At 52.2% G+C, this 16,535-nt stretch overlaps 5 protein-coding genes across 5 annotated transcripts; 1 reads left to right on the top strand and 4 right to left on the bottom strand.

Annotated features, from left to right (window-relative positions):
* Window positions 1–666: 666 nt before the first annotated feature.
* J7T55_013293 (uncharacterized protein) lies at window positions 667–8,303 on the bottom strand (the record flags this gene model as incomplete). Its single annotated transcript, XM_053141075.1, has 8 exons — window positions 667–896; window positions 954–1,401; window positions 1,499–1,833; window positions 1,896–2,081; window positions 2,342–2,505; window positions 3,108–5,639; window positions 6,165–8,096; window positions 8,173–8,303. The coding sequence occupies 8 exons, from the start codon at window positions 8,301–8,303 to the stop codon at window positions 667–669; spliced, it is 5,958 nt and encodes a 1,985-aa protein (XP_052995636.1).
* Window positions 8,304–8,513: 210 nt separating this feature from the next.
* On the top strand, window positions 8,514–10,364 carry J7T55_013292 (propionylcarboxylase; the record flags this gene model as incomplete). The annotated part of the gene is made up of 2 exons (XM_053141073.1): window positions 8,514–10,207; window positions 10,295–10,364. The coding sequence occupies 2 exons, from the start codon at window positions 8,514–8,516 to the stop codon at window positions 10,362–10,364; spliced, it is 1,764 nt and encodes a 587-aa protein (XP_052995635.1).
* A 1,009-nt stretch (window positions 10,365–11,373) lies between these two features.
* J7T55_013291 (uncharacterized protein) lies at window positions 11,374–13,242 on the bottom strand (the record flags this gene model as incomplete). The annotated part of the gene is made up of 1 exon (XM_053141072.1): window positions 11,374–13,242. One exon carries the CDS (start codon window positions 13,240–13,242, stop codon window positions 11,374–11,376), a length of 1,869 nt encoding a protein of 622 aa, XP_052995634.1.
* A 188-nt stretch (window positions 13,243–13,430) lies between these two features.
* On the bottom strand, window positions 13,431–13,643 carry J7T55_013290 (uncharacterized protein; the record flags this gene model as incomplete). The annotated part of the gene is made up of 1 exon (XM_053141071.1): window positions 13,431–13,643. The coding sequence occupies one exon, from the start codon at window positions 13,641–13,643 to the stop codon at window positions 13,431–13,433; it is 213 nt and encodes a 70-aa protein (XP_052995633.1).
* Window positions 13,644–15,248: 1,605 nt separating this feature from the next.
* J7T55_013289 (short-chain dehydrogenase) lies at window positions 15,249–16,316 on the bottom strand (the record flags this gene model as incomplete). The annotated part of the gene is made up of 1 exon (XM_053141070.1): window positions 15,249–16,316. The coding sequence occupies one exon, from the start codon at window positions 16,314–16,316 to the stop codon at window positions 15,249–15,251; it is 1,068 nt and encodes a 355-aa protein (XP_052995632.1).
* Between the last annotated feature and the right edge of the window lie 219 nt (window positions 16,317–16,535).

Raw genomic sequence — 16,535 nt, 5'->3', positions numbered from 1 at the left:
TTTAAAATGTGATGCTTTGTGGAGGAAATATTAAAAGTTGACTACTGGTGTTTGCCTAATAATTTCTTGCTGCCCAATCCCTCATTATGGGATTATCACTTCTGGGATACCCTTTTCTTGGAGAACATTCTATTGAACAATTCTCTATAGGATTAATTACCTCCCATAAAGTCGTCCCTTATTGGATGAGCTCCTACGGGGTCACGTTCTGGCGTCTGAAAGTACACTTACCTTTGAGTCGATCTTTGTCTTCGGCAATATCAACCAATTTTATATCGGGAAGCGGCTTTGGTATAATGGAATTGAATGGAATGAGGAACTCAATGCTAACTTTGCGAAAGCAGTAATTTTACCATGAAGTGCCTTATTACAAATAATCGTAGGGAAGTGCATTTCACGACTCTGCTCTGCTCAAGGTCTTAACAGGTAATGTCACCAACTAAGCCTGATCTTAGCTCACTATACACACAGAGCATCGCCTCAGGGGCCGGTCAGTATTGAGGAGGCAATCAACACCTAATGAAAATGGGCTGTTGGGCACGACATGAAATTACTACTTCACATCACTTGGCTTTATGAGCTAGACTACGCCGCTCCCTCTCCCGGGGTTACCCGTTCCCAGTCATGCCCGCTCGAAGATCGCATCTCTGCATCCCCGGTGTGGTCTCAGACAGACTGCCACTGGAATGTGACCGAGTACGTCTGCGAGGCGACGTACACGCTGGCCTGCGTGGACCCAGACGGGACCGCGCTGGCGTAGAACTTAGTCTGCCCATTATAGGCCAACAAGCCGCCAGACACAGTGAATGTGCTCAAAGTGACACCGCTGCCACAGGTAATGACTCCGCTGGAAACCCCACAGTTGCCCTTGGAGGAGGTCATGGTGAAACCGTTGCCTGTGTGACTAATTAGTGCTCTGATCATGTGGTTTATGTCGGTATTGGGTGGCTTACTAGTTGCAGTCGCCTTGTATGTGGCACACGTTCCGCCCACATACCAGGTACCTGAGCTAATCAGGCACCCGTCCGCCTGGCCGTTGTATTGGGCGTTCCAGTAGCCTGATCCGGACACTGAGATTCCCGTGGCAGTTGACGTAGCGGAGGTGGTCGTAGCTGTCGCGGTGGTGGTCTTGGTGGTAGAAGTCGCCGCCGCACCGGATTTGATGGGGTACTTGACTCCTGTGCTGGGACAGTTTGAGGACTGGCCGTTGATAGCGGTGGGGACGAAAGCACCGTCAGCAAGAGGGCCGTTGGCGACGAAACCGTAATAAATCTGATACATGGTGCTCCCACTGCAGAGGATTACCGGGGTCTGTCCAAAAGACGCAGAAATAGCCTTGGTGATCTGGCTGGAAGTGTAGGTGGCGGTGTTGGATGGGACGATACCAGCGTTTGCGAGAACCTTGACGTCAACGTCAGCGAGGTGGCCTTCTGAAAAACATGATTTGGCCTTTTTTCTCTCTTCTTCACTCGCTGTGCCACAGAGGTGCGCTACGCACCGTATAAGTATCCAGGGACTTGAAAAGGTCAACGACTATCTGGAAGAAGGCAACGGCTTCCTCCCCGGTCTGATAGCTGGAATAGCACGAAGGCTCGAGGGTCGAGACACAAGTGCCATGGGTAGACCACTCGTGCTCCCAGAAGGCCTCGGCGCTCTCAGAGTTGCTGAGCCAGTAGGTCTTCATGAACGAGAGGAGCGAGGCGGAGCCGTACGTATTGATGAGCTCAGTTAGGTTGCTGTAATCTCGGCTCGAATCGCAGTTCTCATCATACGTTCCATCACAATTGTCAGGCCAGAGGCCGTGAATAGTCCATGAGTTGGACGGGCCAGTGACTCCATTCCCGCTCGTGTCAGCACGGAGAGCAAGAGTCGTCCGGTGGCGTAGCAGCACTCACCTGGATCCGTGTCCCAGAACTGGGTCTGCAGGAATTGACCACCCGGTCTATTGACACAGCAGGTCGACGCCGAACTGGCTGACGTCGAGCAGCTCTGGACCGATCCTGAGCATGTTGCCCGCGTGTTGAAGATGGAGGCTCCAGTGTCGGCACTGACGAGTGACGAGGCAACCAGAGGCGCCACAACTGCGAAAATGAAAGCGGCCATTCTCGTCCACGATATCCAAAGACCACTACAAAGTGCTTCAACAATGTGGTGGTTGTGGTGTACCGGGTGTGGAAAGGACTGAGGACGGGCACGATGGACAAGACTTTAGAAAGCTCTGCAAGGGAGATATTAGCAGCTACTTATTCGAGAAGGTCGGCCCCGACTTCCAGCTGTCGTGCAATCAAGCAATGTGACTCGGATCTTGTCCACGATAGTGACTAGCACGATCAGCTGTGACCTTCCAAATTCGGCAGCTCAGGGCCGAAGGAGGCCCCATTATTTGCTGGCTGCGCTGGGGCGGGAGAATGGCACCAGAGCAGAACCCACTTCCCGCAGGGCCGCAGGGGGGCCTCATTACGGCCTGTCTTCGAATCAGACCTCTCGGTCCAGAGTGGCGCGCTGCTGCAATGTCAGTCGGATCCTGGTCAGCTGGGGTTGTCACCCTTTTAGTTGGCCGCTGCGGCTGTCGGTGCATTATGCTTTTGATTTAAGGAGCCTAGATTCGGACAGACGCAGGGCAGAAGATGCAGCCTGATAGGGCCAATCAGTGGGGATCACCTTTCAACGTGCAACTAGGGCTCGCTATGAACTTGTCCAGGTGGTTGAATGATCGTGCCCCTGATCGGATGCGACGACTGAGTGCTCTATGTTTCAGTACATACACATTTAGTTGGGTTTCTCAGAAAATCCATGGAATTTCATTCTGAATTATTGGCCTGGAAATGCAGACTCCAATTTCAGTAGCTGGGAGTCACCTGCGCAAATCTGCCATTGCTTGCCCCTAAGATCGCCTCTGGTTCATCCCATGATTATCTCACTGATCTAGCCGGCACTGTCTGCTTGATCTTCGAATCTCAACAAAACACACAATGATCCAAGGATTGAGCGGGTTTTCCATCGTCAAAGTATTCGTAAATTCGGGTCTGAGTCGCCCTGCTAATGGATTATAGGAGGGGGCCTAAACGACGACCCGGGTGTAGCGCTCACTCAGGCTCTGTCCTCACATGTCCTCTGCGTGCCGCTCCGGGCCAACCACAGAGCCACCGCGGACCATGCCGCCGCTAATCAGTAGACCAGCGCGGTACAGCGCCAGAAGCGAGAAGTGGCCACCAACCACCGGGCGGGCTTTGAACACCAAGTCCTCGGGATATCCACCAACGCCGACAACGTTGTACAGGTCCGTGAGGGGAAACTCGGTCGAAGTCGAGTTCAGCCAGTGCGCGAGGGCGGTGACGAATAGCCTGCGCGTCCCTGGCTCACAGGTCGCAGCCACCCACATCTCCCAGTCGCTCTTGGTGTAGAGGTGGCGGCTGTCGAGGGGGATCCCGAAGATCTGGCTCACTGTGCTGTACCAGTCTGACTGCATCTTGTACAGTTCCGGCTTCACGACGCCAAGGTCTAGGAGCTTGTCCATGTAGGTGTTGTACAGTAGTCCCCAGCTTGAGCGCCACTGATAGGAGAGTAGAGTGTGTTGTTCTGTAGGGTCAATAGCAAGGCCTTCCCACTGCCCGTAATAATCACTTGCGATTGCTGAGAAATTGGCAGCATCGTGCGGCTGGTCCACGACCTGCGCGATGGCTCCCATTGCCTTGAGACCGATGATTCCCTTGAGAGCCAGGTTCGTCTGGTTCGCCAGCTGCCCGGCAAAATCATCCGTGCTGAACTGGATGGCAGGTATTAAGCTGAAGTCGACTAGGTATTCGGCCCATTGCTTGAGGGTTGGGTAGTGTTCGTTGAGCCAAGCTGCGTCGCCGGAGAACTTGTAGTAGGCGTATGACATCAGGATCATATTGCCCGTTTCTTCTACACTCATAAACTCGTCAATGCCGTCTGTGTGGCCGGTGGCATTGGGGTAGTGTGTCCCGAGATCGTGCATCGAATAGGCATTGGGATAGAAGCCATGTTCTGTTGTCTGGAACATAGCTTCTAACGTAAATTTGATCATAGCTGGGTTTGCCCACAGAAAGAATGGGGTGGCAGGAAACAACACATCCACAGTATTGATATTTCCGTCAGAAGAAATTTCCTTCTGGAACATGAGAGGAGTAGCATCGGATGAGTCGGACGGACCCTCACAGCTGCACACGGCTTTCGTTGGTGGTGCAGCATAGACATACGCGCCCATGACTTGTCGAGCAGACAGAGCGATGATGGAATAGTAAGCCTCTGCTTCCTCCACATCTGGAATGGCAATGCCGCTGGAATTATTCATGGCCAAAAAGCCGTATGCGTTGTCTGGATCGAAATTGTACTGTTGTTCGTCCCGGTTCACACCATAAGAGTATTCCTCAGAGGTGTTTGAAGGCACTGGAAATACCGCGGGCGTAGTATTGTTATAGCTAATAATAAGGCTGTCATTATAATAGGAGCTGATGTCTGCCTTCAGCTGAGCCTCAAAAGTGGCGCCCAGTTGTGACACGGCCTCGTAATCGTTCCAATGAAAGTCGATCATAGAATACATGTCACCGTAGCACGACTCCCACCACGGCGACAAGGGGCTGGAGCCTCCAGAGTTGAGATAGCGGACCACCGGCGTCTGGATCGAGCCGATAGTGTACATAACCCGTGCTGAGGAGGTATTGCCGACGTCATGGGCAAATGCAAAGACCGGCTCGCGAGATCCCCAACCTCGGTAGGCACGGTCGACAGAGTTGCTCAACATGTGCTGGTTGACGAATTGAGCCCGCACATCTGCCGCAAAGCCACCCTCGAAGCTGAAAAGTCTAAAGTTCTCAGAGCTCGTGCTGTAGGATATGTTGCCCCATTGTGGGAACTCAGATTCCTCCCCGAAAGTGTAGGATTTCTCAAGTCCGTAGATCCAAGAAAATATTGTGGTTGCCGAGTTTGTGGCATCTCCAGTGCCTATATCGTTGGTGGGCGGTGGATAATCTTGGCCATCCGCCTTTAGGTCCCAGACGACAGGTATCTGGCCGTCGGGTGTGATCCATGCGGCGTTGATGTCGGAGTAGAACTGCACGCTGTGGTTCCGGCAGTCATTCGACTTGATACTGGTTGTAAGGTAGCTTAAAGGGATCGAAGTCCGGCAAATATCCTTCGGTGTGACTGGCGAGAAGAAGCTCACCTCGATGGTGACAGGGCCAGCGAGGAAGGTGAAGTTGGAGTACTGAGAATCGTAGCTAACAGTCTGCGGTCGAGCGATTTGGAGATTGGACGGATTAGGCGGGCATTGAGATCCAGTTCCGAGGTACTCATACGAAATTCCGTCGACCACCACTATACCTTCCCATCCAACATGGTCTCCTTGCCAGAACATTGCATTAGCGCTGTTCAAGGTAGCACCGCCGGCTGTGCTTGACCAGGCACTCAGGTAAGGGCTCCTCACTGCCAAAGGGACGGCAGGAGGCTTGGCTGGCCAATAGGTCGGGAGAGGGTTGTTGTTGTCATCAAAAGTTCGAGGGTAGTTCGAATTTGTATGTTTCTGTTGCGTGAGACCACTAAGCAGAATGGTCGCTGCGAGCACTACGAAGGTGTAGCGCGAGAAGATCTTGATAGCCATGTTGGCAAGTGATGCTGGACTGCTCAAAGAGAGGATGAGAGTTGTTTGAGGTGGTAGTGGTATTGTAGTCTAGTAAATTGAGAGAGTCTCGACTTGATCAAAGGGCGATCTTTGAAGATATTCAGCTTGGTTGGCTCAGGACACATCTTTCACTCCTAGCTAGGCAGTGAATTGTTGAGTTAACTCTCACCGTATTCACTACAGTCGTGCCACTTGTAATTGTGTTTGTCTACAAACATGATATTGTTTGTGTACGAAGAGAGAACCTGATTGATCACAACCTGGCATGCTCTCGCAACTTTAACGAGCTTCAACAAGTATCACGGCCTCGTGGTATTTCGCCTACGCAGAGACGCTAGTCATGCTCAGCGCCGCGAGCTGCTCTTGTCACACCACTAGAGATGTCGTGTTGTTGGAGTATTGCTTGTGCCGAAGCGACCAAGCCCGGGGCACAGCATGTGTTAGGCTAAGTCTCATGTACGTATTGAATTCGTGAGGCAACCATGCGCCGAGCATGTGCCGATCGGGTCTTTGTGTGTCTTACAGTTTCTCCCGGTCTGCAGGGACAATACTGCAAATGGCCATACCAACAGCAACATTGTCCCCGTCGTCCAGGTCCACGAGCGATTGGATAATTCCGGATTTATGGGCCCGGACCTCAAGCTCCATTTTCATCTGGCGAATAATCATAACCGCCTCCCCTTCAGCAACGACATCTCCCTCGTCTATTAGGAATTCCACGATTTGACCGGCTATAGGGCAAATAAGCTGTGAAGGGTCTTCGCGTGGAGCTTTAGATTGTCTCGATGAAACTGTTAGAGATTTCTGTGTTTCTGAGTGCTTCGAGACTCGGATAGTGTAGCTCTTCTGTCTCTCTTTGTCCAAGGAATTGTTCAAGCCATCGATGGTAAGGGTTGACAATTTGACGGCCAGTGATTCAGGAAAGTCATTTCGAATCACACTTGTAATTGAGACAAGATCTTCGAAAAACCTCATATCGTCACTACCTTCAATCTGGATCTGGAATTGGTCTCCCTTTTTGACAAGTTGATCTGGTATTTTTGAGGACGATGCTGATGAATGGCTGGCTCGATGGTGGCCAGAGCCAGCTATTGGCCGATCAGTGGGATTTGAATGCCCCTGGTTTGGACTCATGAATAGTTTCAAGTGACTTTCGAGCCATTGTGTGTCGAATCGACCTTTGCGGAAATCTGCCGTCCGTATAATGCCCAAAAGCAAGCTAATGTTTGTCGTCACACCGTCAATCAAGACATCTTCTAACGCTCGCTCAGCTTTGGCGACTGCCGAATCCCAGTCGGGGCTTATGACAATGAGCTTGGCTAGAAGAGAGTCGAAGTCCGCTGAGACAATGACACCGGGGCGAACGTGAGTGTCCATCCTGATACCATTGCCACCTGCGAAAAAGGCTTGACGAATCTTGCCAATTGAGAGCGAAAAGCCTTGTTTGGCATCTTCTGCTGTGATCCTGAGTTGAATTGCTGTGCAAGCAGGTGGGTTTCTTGCATCAATGTGCTTCGGTGAGGTATTCAGGCCGATTTCCGAAAAGCCTTTCCCAAGGGCAACAAGGAGCTGCCACCGCACCAAATCTACACCACATATTGACTCCGTGATGGTGTGTTCCACTTGAAGCCGAGGATTGATTTCCATGAAATAAAAGTCCGAGTTTTTTGGCGAGACAAGAAACTCCCATGTACCAAGAGACTGATACTTGATGGCCTTTGCCATGCGCACAGCAGCGTCAATGATGGAGGCAATCAGGGCACGGTTTGATATCGTCGAGGGAGCGATCTCAATGACCTTCTGGAAGCGGCGCTGTATCGAGCACTCGCGCTCCCAAAAGTGACAGACGTTGCCCTTGCCGTCACCAATAATCTGAACTTCAATGTGCCTGAAGCCATCCACAGCGGCCTTCTCGGCAAAAACCTTTCTGCTTGGGCTCTCGTTCATCGCTCTGCTGAAGTTGGACTCAAGATCCTGTTCCTGGCGCACCAGGCGGATGCCTCTCCCTCCGCCGCCATCGACCGCCTTGATCATGATCGGCAAGCCTACGTCTCTTACGAATGCCCTCAGTGATTCGACATTATCGACCGGCTCGGTCAAAGCTGGAAGGACAGGCACTTCACACTCCTCAGCCAGCTTCCTTGCGCTCAGCTTGTTGCCTGTTCTTGTGAGGAGGTCTGGGCTCGGGCCCACGAACGCGACACCGGCATCCGCCAGCTGTCGACAGAAATCAGGCGACTCCGATAAAAAGCCGTAGCCTGGATGCACAAGGTTCACGTGGTGTTCTTTGCACACGGTCACCAGATGTGATACGTCCACGTACGAGGACGCCGAGGGAAGCTGCACTGTCTCGTGGGCATGTGCTACATGGGCGTCATCGTTCTCTGTCCAGACGGCAATCGTGTGGAAGCCTAATTCTCGAGCGGACGAGAGAATTCTCACCGCAATCTCGCCTCTCCATTCAAAGTCCCCGATCAGCATCTGAAGGACTTATTGATACTACTCGTCATGATGTAGAACGGTGTGCTTACCTGTTCGCCACCAGAATACGCATAGGAGCCATGGTAGCAATATAAACTCTGGACGCCTTCTCTGGGAGCGCCCAGGTGTACGTTGTTTCTTTCAATGGCGGTGACGTGCAGAAATCATGGTCTTTGGTCATGAAGTTCCAACGAAACGCTAAGGGGTTATTGGAGAAGCATTGCCGTCCTCCATCCCCGCCTCAAGCGAACCTCGGCTGCTGCTAGGGTAGGGAACGTTGGAGAGACCGGACCACGTCCCATCCCGGCCTTCTGTGTCATGTTTTCGATATTCTGTCAGAATTCACCCAAAAACACCCCTTTGACTTTGGGCAAACAAACATTTACGCTCAATGGCAGGCGACCATTACACGCCCAAGGCAGCGTCGCGCCTGGGGCAGATCGCAGCTCAAATACAAAGCCCCAAGTCCACCGACAGCAGTCCATCCCCGCCAGTGAGACAGTCGGCAAAACGGACACGAAGGAAGGACAAAGATGCACCTCCTTCCGATTGGTCGGACATACTAGGACAGATTGAAACCGTAAAGCGCATTGCAGAAACTCCACCGACAAGCCGTCCTGGCTATGTGCGCCAGAAGCAAGCAGGCAAGCTGTGGGTCCGAGAACGCATCGACGCCCTGCTCGATCCCGGGAGCTTCTATGAAGTCGGTTCGGTAGCAGGAACCATAGATTGGAGAACGACTGCCGGCAAAGATAGCAAGGCGAAAGACGAGGTCCAAGGTTTCACGCCGAGTAACAACGTCCAAGGGTTCGGCACCGTGGGCGGACGTCGTGTTCTGTTCACCGCAGACGACTTCTCGTTGCGGGCTGGTCACGCAGATGGAGCGATCTGGGCCAAGAGCATTTATATGGAGAAGCTGTGCCTCGACCTGCGGCTACCAATCGTCAAGCTGGTCGACGGGAGCTCCGGTGGGGGCTCGGTGACGACCATTATGAAGGACGGCTTTAGCTACGTGCCTCCTACGCCTGGTTTCAGAGAGGTTGCAGAACAGCTCAGCCTTGGGATCCCCAATATTGGTGCTGTGCTTGGCCCGGCAATTGGCCTTGGTGCGGCACGGGTAACTGCTTGTCATTTCTCCGTGATGGCGAGTGATGTCGGCTCCCTATTTAACGCTGGGCCGCATGTAGTAGCAAAAGCTACATTTGAAGAGGGCTTGACTGTCGGTGAGCTGGGCGGGCCGGATATCCACTGTGCAAATGGGACAATCGACAACGCTGCCCCTGACGAGGCTGCCTGCTTCATCCAGATACGGCAGCTACTTTCCTACCTCCCCAGTTGTGGTCTAAACGAGCTACCTCCGATCAAACCCCTGAACGATCCTTCTAATAGAGACGTGGTAACATTGCGCACCATCATTCCGCGGCGCCGTCAACGGGCTTATTCCATGCTCCGTCTGATAGAAGTCACTCTGGACCAAGAGTCTTGGTTCGAAATAGGGGCTGGCTGGGGAAACACTGCATTTGTGGGACTAGGCCGCCTGGGTGGTCGGCCTGTCGGGATTGTCGCAAACAATCCCGAAGTCCTCAGCGGTGCCACAGACGCTTTGGGGGCTCAGAAGGTAACGAGACACCTGAACTTTTGCGATGTCTTCAATCTTCCCCTGATTCAGTTCGTTGACTGCCCGGGATACGCTGTCGGTACTGCAGCAGAACGCCAAGCAACGATGAAGTACGGAGTTGAACTGGGCAAGGCCTACTATTCTACCACTATGCCCATATTCAACGTCCTTGTCAGGAAATGTTACGGGGTGGCCGGCGGTCTGATGGTTGACTGCCGGGATCCTCATAACCGGATAGCATGGCCGAGTCTGGAATCTGGAAGCCTCCCGCTGGCAGGTGGCATCGAAGCAAGCCATTCTAGAGAACTAAAAGATGCTGGAGAGAAAAGAGCTGCGGTGTACGAAAAGTTGATGGAAGAATACACCAGGCTGCAAAATCCAGTGCGCACTGCTGCGGCGTTTAGTGTCCCAGAGATCATAGATCCAGCTGACACAAGGCGGTTGCTCTGTGCTTGGACGACTCACATGTGAGCCATATCTACCCATGACATTTCTTTCTCCATCTTAATCCTCTTGTATCAACGCAGAATCATCTGAGCTAACCAGGCTTCCAGGTACGATGTGAAGCTCCCAGAAAGACTGAGGGATCGGCAAAGTGGCAAAATCCATCCAGTCTTCCGGTAATGAGTCGTCGAATTATGGAAAACAAATTGCAAAATCAAGAAACAACCCAGTTTAGACGTTGAGTCAGCTGATATGTCGAGTAATGACCTCAGTGCTCAGTGAGTCCGGAAGTTCCGACGTTGAATCTATTTGTTGAGTAAGGAGGCAATTGTCCACGGGCGATCTCCGAAAAATAGTCTTCGGCTTTGGAAGCCTCCTTCATACTTAGAAAAGGGTGAATAACACCGAGTCTACAGCCGATAACGATCCCGAATGTCCCGTATGACATGACCAGTACATAGCAATCCTTACTATAGAATATTGCACAATGAATATCCTCTTCTGCAATAACATTCTGCCTCCTGTAGGATGATCCACTGCAGTAAAACTTCTCATACGACAACATCTGCGGGATTACATTTCGTAGGATATCCTTGTCTAGATGATTTTTTCCGTCCTATAGGAATATCTCGTTCGTCATAACCTCCTGTAAAATAAACTCGTGTGGGATTACTCGTGGTACAGAGTTCCTTAGGATAAACTTTGAAGTACTTAGACAGTATTGGAGTGATTTCTGCCTGTTATTCTGATCCTTTTTTTTACTAAATATCGAGTACCTGGATCTGTGGAATCCTTGCAAGCCGTAGATGGGGGATTCATTTTGGCGAAATAGGTTCTTCCGAATTATCTCGAAGCTCCGCGGATGCCGAGTTTCCTTTTCGCTCACAAGAAGCACTTACGCCATGTCTCCACCCTCCAAGGGCACTCGGCATCATAAATAAAACTCGAGAAAGGAAGTTGCCTGCCGCGCTGGCACAACGAAAATCAGCAATGCACCCTTGTTACTTCATCGTGGGTAAAACAGATCATTCATTTGAAAGTTTACTCGGTTCGAATTATTTGAACTATTAAATCCATCGCTATGATGCTGAATTTGAACCGCAATGCTCCTAGAATGCATATTTTAGGTCTAGATGCCTAATGAAATGGTAGATATAGTATCTCGCCCTCTTATATTCCTCCTGATATACTAGTACTCTTGCGCTAGCTTACTCCTGGCTCTGAGCTGGGGCCCGAACTTGAACATGACGAACGGAATCATACTCAGTCCTGTGGCGATAAGTGCCAAGATCAAGCCAGCGTATTGCGAGCCCACGTTGTGGAAGAACTGGGTCGAGAACAGCGGAGTTACCGCGCCCAGGGTGTTACGCATAAGACCCTGGCCAGCAATGGCCGAGGATGCGCTCGGGCCATAGCAATCAGCCGTATAGCTGTACGTAGACTCGAAGACGAAGTAGATACCGAAAGCGATAGGGGCGAGACCGATAGCCGGGCCGACCCAGGAGAGGTAGGCGTACTGTGTGAAGCTGTAGATGAACAGGCCCACGGGCAGCCAGATGGCGCCGTACATAGCGCCGTAGAGTCGAGCCTCCGGGGTGACCTCAACGTTCGGGTTGGCGATGAGTCTGTCGTACTTGCGCATTTGAAGGTGGTGGGCCATCCAGGCCAGAGTCGTTCCGATGGCCAGACTGATGTACGGCAGGCCGCTGACGCCTTCGGACCAGCCACGCTTCTCAGTGAATGTGATGGGGATGACGGAAAGGAACATGAAGGTAACACCCCAGCAGAAGGCAATCCAGAGGCCGAACGAGAAAACCACAGGCTCGGTGACAAGCATGTGAATGGCCTTGACAGACGAGGCCTTCAGCATAGACTTGATATCAGGCGTATAGATGTCGCCCTCGGCTACATATCGCTCGTCGCCGGTAGCCTTGCGCAAAGCCACAGCTCGCTTGTGGAGCTCAACCCCACCTCGAGTCTCCGGGAAGAAGAGGAAGATGCAGATCAGGAGTGGAACGTTGGCCAGGCCTTGAATACCCTCGATCCAACGCCACCCGATGGCCTGGTCGATGAAGCCAGCGTAGATGGGTGCAGCAACTGTACCGAAGATGGCGATCCAAGAGAACAATGCCATGGGCCGAGAACGTTCGTGGGGGAGGTACATGTCATCGAAGGTACCACCAACAAGAATAGTTCCAACACAACCGAACAGACCGAGCAGGAGTCGGAGTCCGATAATAGTTCCGATATCCTTGGCGAGCGCCAGGCCAATGAAGAGCAGGGTGAAGCAGAAAAACGCGCCGGCGTAAACAATCTTCCGACCGACAAGCTCGCAGAAAGGTGCCAAGACCATGGGCGCGATGGCACAGGCGAAGTTGAAAGTGAACAAGCCAAGTTGACCGACTTCTTGGGAAGCGTGCAAGTCCTTGACCATGCTGCCGATTCCAGAGCTGTATGCTGTCGTGGCCAGACCAATGAAGAGAGTCATCAGACAAAGCATGGCAGTCACCATGCTCTTATACCACGGACTCCAGTTGTAGGGGTTCTGCTTGTCGTCGGTGGCATACTCGAGAACAATGTACTCCTTGTCGTTGTGGTTGACGAGCTCGGTCAAAGTGAGTGGCATATCAATGTCAACAGTTTTTATTGCTCCACAATCAGGGTCGATCTGCTCGTTGGATGGGTCGACGTATTTTCCTCCAACGATGCGTCCAATCTTTGGGTTTCCCTTCTCGTCTCGGATCATCTCGTTCGCATGTTCCAGCACAGACATAACATCTGGCGTGGTCTGCTCAGTCTCCACCTCGAGAGGAGGGCTGCCTGGCCTTGATTTCCCATTGAGGGTCGCTGATCGAGACGGGCCTCCTGAAGTGCCCGGTCTTGACGCCAATGGGCTTCCGGGGCCCGGTGATCCGGGGTGTGAGGCATATGGACTGCCCGGCCCCGGAGAGCCGGGACGAGAGGCGCCAAATCTTGATCCGGCGTAAGAGTTTGCCCTAGATGCGGCCAGAGATCCTGGCCTGGAAGGCGGTTGGGAGAAAGAGGGAATGTAAGACATCTGGGTAAGGCCTCAACGCGAGTCAAACTCAAACGTTGCAAGAGAAGGGGTAAGTTGCGGAGAGGGTAATGGAGAAGTCGCGATGAGCTGGGGAAAACAACCGTCTTTATTGACTCCAGAAAATCTCCAGATTACGTGAAGGCCCATTTTACTCGAGTGGCCTGCAAGGAGCTTCCGGGTCGAAAGCCTTAGTCTGGATCCGCCGCTATGGGATGATGTGGGATCGTGGCCTCCAGTAGCCTCACTTTGTTGGCGGCCCACTTCGGGCCCGCGAGGTACCCCGGTGGCTCCTCACGTTGCCGAGTGGCATCAGAAGAGCATAACACGATGTCTGCAGTCAACGTCATGTCTAGGAAGGCGGACGCGATTCTCCGAGGTATAGTCGGCTTGCCACAATACATTGGAGATGTTTGAGTCAGTCCAGTGCTTCGACTTGTATTCTGCTTAAAAACTTGAACGCCACCGTCATAAACCGCTCATGCTGGAGCTCATCAGCTTGGCAATAGCGAGGAAAATGGAAGACTCAACCGCGGTATAGCATTGTTGTAAAGCAAGTTAGCATGTTTCCAAACGGTATGTCCTCCTTCGCCCTGCCTTTAGTTCCCTAGGGTCGTCTCGGCACCGAGGTCTTAGATACTTGGGTACATGGTTGATTGTATCTATCCGAGATAAGCATGCATGAAACGGCGCATCAAGCCGAGCGCGAAAACATCCCAGAAAACCCAAGAATGATGAGATTTCCTTGGAATATCAGAATTACGGTCGTGAGAAATGCGGCTCTGGTGTGGGTCCCGTAAAGGGTCCGGCCCACGGCCCGTGGTGGAACGCTCGGCATTCCGCCGACGTGACGTTGAGCGCTGAAATTCTCGCGGTCATGCAGGGATTCACTGCTCCTGTCTGAGAGCACGACGTCACTTGCGAAAACTTGTCAAAGAAAACGTGTTTCGTGACTGTGCAACTTGCCTCAAGAACTCCTGCAAGATCCGGTAGTGAATGATAGTTCTTGGTAGTTCTATGAGTCGGGAACTGGTGAAAGCCCGGGCCCGGAGCCTCCGGATCTAGGTTATCTCTTGGCAAAGCAGATACACCATACTGTAGTAGGAGCAAGTCCGCAAGGCTACCCGAAACCAAACACGTACCTCAAAAAACACAAAAGAACACATGGTCGATCAAGGTCCATTCAGCTGCTCCGCAAACAGACCTTAGCGAGAGGTCACGACAGGTCGCGAGCTGTCGGTAGATCCGTCCGTAACGTGAAGGAACCAACAACAAGATTGAGATATTTTCAGCTCGAAACGGAGGCAGTGCAGACATCAGGAAGGAAGTATTGGCGCCCAGGCTGCTGTATTTTTCGCGCCTTTTCGAGCCTGTGGCTAGCGCAAGTACTTGCTGTTGACCACCGTGTGAGCCCCTGACTTTCGCTTGCTCGCCGTTTTGATGCTGCTCCACGCTTTCCAACGTTGTTCTATGGTTCTCCGTATCTCCAGATAGTTCCCATGTTTCCCCTTCTCCCGCATTGTCTCCTTTTTCCGATCTCGCGATTCCCCTTCCCCAGCTCTCCGCAAGCCAGCCTGCGTCCACATGTCCTTGGAACAGTTCATAATCCTGTGAAATGCTCCCACATGGCACATGTCCGACTGCGGAAACAGTCGCCCTCCCAAAGGCCGAACGCGAAGAACTCGTAGATCACCCCAGATTGTATCGGCCCTACTTGATACCGCCTCGAAGAGAAGCATTGCATTTAAAGTTACAGCCACTGCATCACGCCACTGGCGCCTTGGCCATCTTCTTCTAAGACGGGAAGAAGCTATAGCTCTTGGGCTGTTCATGCGGCTAGAGCGTGTATTCGTGGATCGCGGAGACTGAATGAACGGCAACGTCTTTTCCCTTGCGGAACTCAAGGGATTGCAAAGTTCCTATGACATTGAATCCTAGTAGTCCACTTCCAAACATGTATCCAATCAGTCCCTGGCAAGCGGAAAGTGCGAACAAGTGGAAGGACCCTCTTATGCATTTGCATCTAGTCCAACCAGTTCATTGCTCACCCTCCACAACTTCTCCTCGCCTTCGGGGTCATACGCCCACTCGGCGTACCCAGTAGCCACATGATCGAAACCGTCATCCTTGTACTCGACTTTGCCAGTGACACAGCAGTCCTCACAGTAAACTCCGCCTCTGCCCTCGAGATCGTGAGCTGTAGCCGCCCAGATCGTCGTCGCGCATCCTTGTTCCGTGTTCTTCATGTAGTTCTCGATCCTCTTGACCCCCTTGATCGCCTCCATCATTGCCTTTACGTGCTTCTGCAGGGGTGTCGCAATACCGCCTGGCATGAGCGAATACGCATGAATGCCCTGTGAAGAATAAAGACGCTCAATGTGGTTGGCCATCCAGATGTTAGCAGTCTTGGAATTTCCGTAGCTTTTAGACGGCTCATAGTTCCCAGGCTTGGCGAGGTTGATGTCGTCGAAAACAACAGAATTAAAGCGGTGGGAAGAGCTGCTGACATTGACCACGCGAGATGCAAAATCTGGAGATGCCTTGGACCCCGCAATTAAGAGGTCTTTGAGATTCTGGAACAGATAGAAGTGGGACAGATGGTTGGTTCCGAATTGCAGCTCAAATCCGTCCTTGGTGAGCTCGCGTGTGGGAACGGCCATTACTCCGGCATTGTTGATGAGAAGATTGAGTCTCGGCTCCCTCTTCTTGATCTCGTCGGCGAAGGCCTTGATACTCGCGAGGCTGGTCAGATCCAGGTCCAACAGGTGGACCTTGTGCTTAGTCTTGGGGTCATTGAGGACCGACGACAGGGCCTCCTGTGCGCGTCCCATACTCGGTCCTCGTACACCACCATAAACGATGCATCCTGCCGCTGCCAGGGCTTCAACCGTGGGAACGCCGATGCCCGAGGAGCAGCCGGTGACGATAGCCACTTTGTTGTTGAGGGACCCGTCGAAGCGGTTCTCGTCTTTGAGGATCTGTTTAGCGGTTGGCCGGGCATCCCCTTCGCCGGCTAGGTTTTCAGTCTTATGAACCTCCTCATACTTGCTGGGCAGAGTGAAAGGTGGGCCGGCCATTCTGATTGAGGGCGATTATAATGTAGGGTACAGCTATCGTTTCAGCTATATCAAGTGTGGAGCTTCGAATGCTATCTGTTGGGTGGTTTTGGGACTTGAGCAACAATGGTGACGATGATCTTTCATGCTTGAAGTATGGGGCATGCAAGCTTTATACAGAGTAAAGTCACCCATAGTCTTAACAATCCTAGGCATCTTCGTAATTTCTGCTCACGATGT

The sequence above is a fragment of the Diaporthe amygdali genome, assembly GCF_026229845.1.
Source record: "Diaporthe amygdali strain CAA958 chromosome Unknown NODE_8_length_1307975_cov_65_857355, whole genome shotgun sequence".
Lineage (NCBI taxonomy): Eukaryota > Fungi > Ascomycota > Sordariomycetes > Diaporthales > Diaporthaceae > Diaporthe > Diaporthe amygdali.
The sequence above is the reverse complement of the archived record's forward strand: the minus strand, read 5'-3'. Positions and strand labels throughout refer to the sequence as shown.